We start from the raw sequence: 7360 nt of genomic DNA, 5'->3' as shown, positions 1-7360 counted from the left end.
ACGTTTCCACATTAAACAGTTTCGAAAATGCTCGTTCCGACCCATTTATAGTGCCAGTAAGCACTTATATAACATTTAAATGCACGTAAAACCTTTTATAATATTTTTTCATCAAATTATTTTAATTTTTAACATAAAAACAATATGTGAAAACTGTCCAGGCCCGTTTGGGTATCAGAACCGATTTTTGCGCTTTTAAACGTGTTAAGCGTGTAGTTAAATGTAAGATTATGCAAATAGTAAGTCCACCACATTATTTGACCAAATAAACTGATGTAGACTCATTTTTATGTGCTTGAACTTTCTGTAATGTTCGGGTTTGGTGATTAGGTTGTTTGGTTGATGTACTAATTAGGATTTTAACGCTTTCGGTTCGGTTATTAATCAACCTAGGTTACACATAAACATACTTTTTATACACATTTCATATTAATAAATTTAAGTAGATGTAAAAATATATTTTTATGGTTCAGCTGTCCAGACCCGTTTGGTTATCAGAAACCTGTTTTTGTGCTTTAAAACGCGCTTAACGTGTAGTTATCTGGGCTGTCATAACATGTCGGACACGACATGATAAGACACGGCATGTTGAGCTAAGCACGAACACGACACGATAACTAATCGTGTCATTTTTTCCAAACACGAACACGGCACGATAACTAATCATGTCATTTATTCCAAATACGAACACGAACCTGTTTAGTAACATGCTAACCTGTTAAGAGACCTGTTTAAAAACACTATTAATAATACATGTGTAAACCAAAATTTTCAAAACGAGCATCAAAGTATTAAATAATAGATAATCCATAACATATTTGAAACAAAAAACCACAAATTCATAACATGCTAAAAACGAAAGACGGCAAACATATAACATACTTGAAACAAAAAACCATGGAAGCAAACTATAACATCCATAAAAAATATAATATTGGGTTATGACATGCATTAGTGAAATTTCGTATGTAAGTATGACTTTAAGTGTAACATCCCTAAAGTTTTCATACCAATTTTGTCAATTTAGAAAGTTAAGGGACCAATTAGTCATTTAGTTAAAATAAAAATATAAAACTCTCTTGAAGCGACACATGTCTGATGACTAATAAGATGAAATCGACATGTGTCTGATAACTAATCTAGTGAAATCGACATGTGTCCAATGACTAATCATATGGAATGACAGCGACACATGTCAACATGAAAGGACACGTGTCATCACAAGAATGAATGGTGGCAAGAGACGGTCCGACCGAGGGTGTGAGTTTCAACTATAAATAGTGGTCATTTGTTGTTCATTTGTGACATCCCGAACACTAAACCACTCTCACTTTCTCGAAGTTTGTGCCACTGAGTTGGAGTCTTGACGCCACTATAGAGTTTCGACGTTTCATACCCCCGACACCCTACGTATAGTCGAAGTAGTCCTCGTTCGTCCACATATATAGGCCGATAAACACACATGTTAAGTTAAACGTTTTGCACTCGAACGTTAGAAACTAAGTTCTAAAAGATTCGATCTCAATCTCTCTTAAAGTCTTAAGTTAAATGAATTAGATTATCGTCATTAATTCAACATTAAATATCCCTTAATTTGGTTAATCAATTAGCAAGGAAAACCTCAAATTAATCTTGAAGGTCTGCTATTGATGCATTTACTTACTTTACCACTGAAGTTGTACGTTTGATCATGTAAAAATATAACGTGTTTCATCGTTTTAGTCGTTTCAAATGGAATGGTTGGGTGCCGATTAAAGTCATTTCAAATCGAATACCTACTTTAGAGGCTAATCAAAGAGAGATGCTACTATCGAAAGATAACACACCAAAATGTGTGTAAAAAAACAAGATTTATGTTCGGAAAATCCTGGAAGATATCAAGACAACGAGTTCCTTATGCATCTAGAATACGACGCCTTTAATAAAACAAAAAAAACAAACTAGAATACGGAGAAGAGCAATCAATTGGTCTAATTCATATAAATTTTACTCCATTTTGTAAGATTTTTTAGGTGTTTTGTTGGGTCATGACTCTTTGCTACTCTCCTCGGTTTTTAATTACTGGTGTTTTAATGGCTCAACACTTGCCAAACGACCCACAAAATGAATTGCAACTCTTTTATGAGAATTTTGAGTAAACGATCATTTAATACTTAGGACAATTACCAAAATAACCCTTTTTACTAACAATAATTTTTGACATGCAAACTCACAAAACCAAAAATACTCACAAATGACCATCTTTCAAGTTGTCGGATGCAACAAATTAAAATTGACATCCAATAGATCTTTCTGATACCTTTTCGTTTTTATACCAACAACATATAGACAAATATACACTTAATCTATTATGTCGGCTTCATATCTATTCTACATATGAGCAGATCAATGGCCGACCGTTTAAGTGTATATCTGTCTAGATACAATTGGTTTAAAAGTGAAAGGGTATAAGATAGATCCGTCATATGCCAGCTATAATATGTTGGATCCGATAACTTAAAAATTGGTTATTTAATGTATTTTTTATTTTAAAGGTTAACATTGATAAAAAAAGTCATTTTAATCCTTAACCCCTTCAATTTATATACTGTAAGTTCTATGTCAAAAGAAAATGAGTTATATATACACACACATTGACACAATGTTACCCACTTATCAAACCTTAGAGCATTCACATCCAAACCATCATCTTTAACTCTATAGTTTAACTAAAATTCACTACTTTTTTAAAATATGCCTCCTTATAACAAACATTACACATCCTATCCTCTATATCTATCTCTATATTCTTTTTTTACTATTATTATTTCTTATCTTTCTATTTATTTACAATTTTAACTACTTACTAATGTTACCATTCATTTACAATTTTACATACCCATAAATCTTACACCTTGAAACTTTATAAACCAGGAAAATTCCCAAAATAAGCGTTTATGAATACGTTTTTCAGGTTTTAGGTGTCATTTGCAAGAAATTCACAAAATAGGTATTATAATCTAGTCGTGACGAGTAGGTTGTATAATCAATTAAAACTCGACAAGTGTCTTTAAACTAACCGTAACGAGCAGATTTACTAACCATGTACTCGTCACGACTAAATAAGTTTTATGCCTCGTAATCAACTCCCACGAGTAATTCATAAGTTCTTTAGTCGCGACGAGTAGATTGTAAAGTTAAACTAGTCGGGGCGAGTTAACTACCAATAAACTGCTCGTGTAGGGAATGCAAACCTGATAAACTAGTCGGTGCGAGTAAAGGACTTATAAATTACTCGTGGGCGTTGATTACGAGGCATGAAACTTATTTAGTTGTGACGAGCAAATTATTAGTGAACCTGCTCGTTACGATTAGTTTAAGGGCATGTGACAAGTTTTAACTGGTCATACAAACTACTCGTGAGTAATCATAAACTACTCATCACGACTCATTTATAATACATGTTTTCATAAACGTTTATTTAAGGAATTTTCCTTTATAAACCCAATTAAAGTGTCACAAAACAAAAATCAAGATTCATAATTTCAATTTCACATAATATGGCGCCAAAACTCAACAACCTAACATTCTTCATACTCCTCACCACCTTTCCTCTCCTCCCTCTAACCACCTCCAACCACCCTTCACCACCACCCTCACCGCCTCCACCGCCCCCACCGACAAGTCAAATCCACCCCCAAACCCCCCGAAAACCCTTGGGAACATGGGCCCTCCTCCACCTCAGCATCGGCATCTCCGCCATGCACATGCAACTCCTCCACAACAACAAAGTCGTCATATTCGACCGGACCGATTTCGGCCCCTCGAATCTCACCCTCCCGTTCGGAGAATTCTGCGACGAGTTCCTCCGAACGGACTGCACCGCCCACTCGATATTATACGACGTCCCATCCAACACTTTCCGCCCACTTTACGTCCAAACCAACGTCTGGTGCTCCTCCGGCACCGTCAATCCCGCCGGAACCCTAGTCCAGACCGGCGGCTACTTTTCTGGCGACCGGAAAATCAGATTGTTCACACCATGCAATGATGAGAATTGTGATTGGATTGAGCTAACTAGAAACTTAAGTGTACAAAGATGGTATGCATCTAATCATATTTTACCGGATGGTAATATTATTATTGTTGGTGGCCGGAGAGCTTACAGTTATGAGTTCTTTCCCAGAAACCCTGCCGGAATGTCGCCGGAGAAGTTTTTTAATCTTTCTTTTTTACTCGAAACCACGGATTATTTGGAGGAGAATAATCTTTACCCGTTTTTACATGTTTTACCCGACGGAAACTTGTTCGTGTTCGCGAACCAACGCTCGATTTCGCTCGATTATGTCAATAATCGAGTCGTCCGCGAGTACCCGATCCTCCCCGGCGAAAAACGCTCGTACCCGTCTACCGGTTCGTCCATTTTGCTCCCGATAAGGGAAAATTTTCGCTTTCCAGCGACCGGTTCCACGGCGGCGGAAACGGCGGCGACGGCGGTTCCGGTCGCCGGAGCGGCGGCGGTGACGGCGGCGGCGGTGGTCGGAGCGGCGGCACCGGCGGCGGTGGTGGAGGAAGTGGAGGTGATGATATGTGGTGGGGCGAGGGGAGGGTCGTTTCCGATGGCGGAGCGTGGGGTGTACATGGCGGCGGCGAGAACGTGTGGGCGGATGAATTTGGTGGGGCGGGACCCGTACTGGGTGATAGAGAAGATGCCGTTGAGGCGGGTGATGCCGGATATGATATTATTACCAAATGGGGATGTGTTGATAATAAATGGGGCGGGGCGTGGGACCGCGGGGTGGGAGAACGCGGTTGAGCCCGCGTTGCACCCGGTTCTGTACGAACTGGGTAAGAGGTTGTTTACTGTTTTGAATCCCACAAGAAGAGCTAGGATGTACCATTCATCAGCTAGTTTACTGCCAGATGGCAGGATATTAGTGGGCGGGAGTAACCCACACGTGGCGTACGAGTTTAGCGGCGTCAGTTACCCGACTGATTTAAGCCTGGAGTCGTTTTCGCCTCCGTATATGGACGAGCGGTTCGCTTATTACCGACCGAGTATCTCGTCGGTCGAGTATGAGTCCGACGAGAGCGTGTCGTACGGGAAGTATTTTACGGTCATGGTTACGATGACTTTGAGTGGTTTGGATAGACGGATCATGGTAACGCTTGTTGCACCGTCGTTTACTACTCACTCGTTTGCGATGAACCAACGGGTGTTGGTTTTGCGAGTCGAGTTTGTGGAGCAGGTTTCGTTGTTTGGGTATAGGGTTACGGTTCGTGCGCCCTCGTCGCCTAATGTGGCTCCGCCGGGGTATTATATGATGTTTGTGGTCCACGACAAGGTGCCCGGGCACGCGGTTTGGATTCGGTTGCATTGATGGTTTTTGTTTAGTTGAATTCTTTGTTGAAATTTGATTTTGCTTTATAGTGTCAATATACAGATTTTATGAAGCTACTGAGATAATAAATATACAAAAGTTGAAGTAGCTACTACTGTTATATCAGTTACATAAAGAGAGGATGTTAAACCTCTAGATTAGGACTCGCAAACGGGTCAGGTCGGGTCGGGTGGATTTGGGTCTAAATGGGTTCGAGTCGGGTCGGTGAATTTGGGTTAAAATGGGTTAAGGTCGGGTCGGTGGATTTGGGTCAAAATGGGTTCGGGTCGGGTCGGGTCGGGTCGTGGGATTTGGGTCAAAATGGGTTCGGGTCGGGTTGGTGGATTTGGGTTAGAATGTGTTCGGGTCTGGTCGGTAAATTTTTGGTTAAAATGGTTCGGGTCGGGTCAGTGGATGTGGGTCAAAATTGGTTCGGGTCGGCGGATTTGGGTCAAAATGGGTTCGGGTCGGAACGGGCTAGGTTTGGAATCCAAACTTTGGGACGAGTCGACTTAAAAAGGGTTATTTTGGTTCACGTTGGGACGAGTTCAGTGAAAATGGGTCGGTCAGGACGGGTTTCGGGTCAAAACGTGTTGGTTTAAAAAAATGGGTTTTTAAAGCGATTACCGCAAAAGTTTAGGGTCATATCTGTTTCTAAAGTACTAATGGTCAAATGGGTGTATCGCGCAAGTTGTTAAAGTTGTCTAAACGGGTTCGGGCTAGGTGTGTAAATAAGCCGAGCTCAGCTTTTTATCTAATAATCGGTACCCCACCTCACCGAGTAGTTCACACGAAACTGTATAAACCAGTTAGGTCCGTGTTTAAACTGTGCAAAACTTATATTTGCAGCAACAAATTTTCCTTGTCTTGAGAATACCGAAAATACCCTTATGATCCAAAATTGACCCGTAAGGCCGTAACAGCACTGATCTGCACTGAAATGAATCAATGTATATCTTTTAGAATTCTGAGCTCGGCTCATTTGCGCCCTTAACATGAACCTGCTTTGACATGATAAACAACCCGCTCGGTAAAGCCATTTGAACCTTAACTTTCTACTGTTATTTATAAACTAAAAAAACTGTGTGCATAATTCTTTATATCTAAGATTGTTTTTTATGCACCTTTGAAATAAACTTTACAAAGTTTCTTAATATCTGTTTAAAAGCAATTTATCCAGTTTTTCATTATGAGTTAAGGTAAGATATATTACATTAAAAAGTAGTGTTTACATCGATACAAAAAGCAAACGGGTTGTGTCGCTAGCTCTTTTCGGATAGCAAAACTAAGTCGTTTATAAATAGCGTTCATAGAACATGGGATTAATTATAAGTTTGCTTGAATCATATAGAGTTAATTGCGAGCTTATTTTTCAGTTGGATTTAGTTCAGTTTACTTTATAAAATAAAAGTAGGTTTTTTGAATGAATGACTAGGGTTGTGGTTGTAAATGAACTGAACGTTCAACGAATAGTTCGTGAACTGTTTGGTGGGAAGTTTGTTTACGTTCGAACACAAACAAGAAATTTTGTTCGTTAGTTACATGAACAACAAAGGCTGCTTTCGTTCTTTCGTGTTAATGAATGTTCGGTAATGTGTTCAATTATTTTTGTTTACGTCTGTTTGTTTGTTTATGTTCGTTAGTTAAAGGTTTATTTTATATTTTTATAATATTTTATTTGTACGAACCAAGCTAGCAATTTAATTTATAATTTTATTGTTTATGTTCAACTCGTTTTATTAATGGCTTGTTTTATAAAGTCGTGCTTTAACTAGCAATAAATATAACTTGTTTGGTTTACTGTGGGTTAGAATTGAACATATAGCCAATGCATTTGTTTTTATATACTCGTATCCATTTGGTTTCGATTATAGACGCTCGATTAATTCAATTATTAGAAAAAGTGGTTTAGTTAACTCGGTTAGTCTGTTGGATTTGCAGATTCACGCTAGTTTAACTCATAGTTTCAGTTAGGTTTTGGGTCAAATACAAATTAAGCA

The 7360-nt window shown here is 38.9% G+C and overlaps 1 protein-coding gene across 1 annotated transcript; it reads left to right on the top strand.

The window, feature by feature from the left end:
• The first annotated feature begins 3539 nt into the window (after positions 1 to 3539).
• Positions 3540 to 5492, top strand: LOC143616943 (aldehyde oxidase GLOX-like). Its single transcript, XM_077089638.1, has 2 exons — positions 3540 to 4451; positions 4551 to 5492. The coding sequence occupies exons 1-2, from the start codon at positions 3540 to 3542 to the stop codon at positions 5358 to 5360; spliced, it is 1722 nt and encodes a 573-aa protein (XP_076945753.1). The 3' UTR covers positions 5361 to 5492.
• Positions 5493 to 7360: the final 1868 nt, after the last annotated feature.

The sequence above is a fragment of the Bidens hawaiensis genome, unplaced genomic scaffold, assembly GCF_021521415.1.
Source record: "Bidens hawaiensis isolate Kalapana, Puna unplaced genomic scaffold, B.hawaiensis_p1.1 tig00050658_1, whole genome shotgun sequence".
Classification (NCBI taxonomy): Eukaryota; Viridiplantae; Streptophyta; class Magnoliopsida; order Asterales; family Asteraceae; genus Bidens; species Bidens hawaiensis.
The sequence above is the reverse complement of the archived record's forward strand: the minus strand, read 5'-3'. Positions and strand labels throughout refer to the sequence as shown.

What these genes read in the sequence shown, in the direction of transcription:
- LOC143616943 (XM_077089638.1), top strand. Translation starts at nt 3,540, where the DNA reads ATGGCGCCAAAACTCAACAACCTAACATTCTTCATACTCCTCACCACC. An exon ending in TTCCAGCGACCGGTTCCACG is followed by an intron (nt 4,452 to 4,550) that starts GCGGCGGAAACG and finishes GCGGTGGTGGAG; the next exon opens with GAAGTGGAGGTGATGATATG.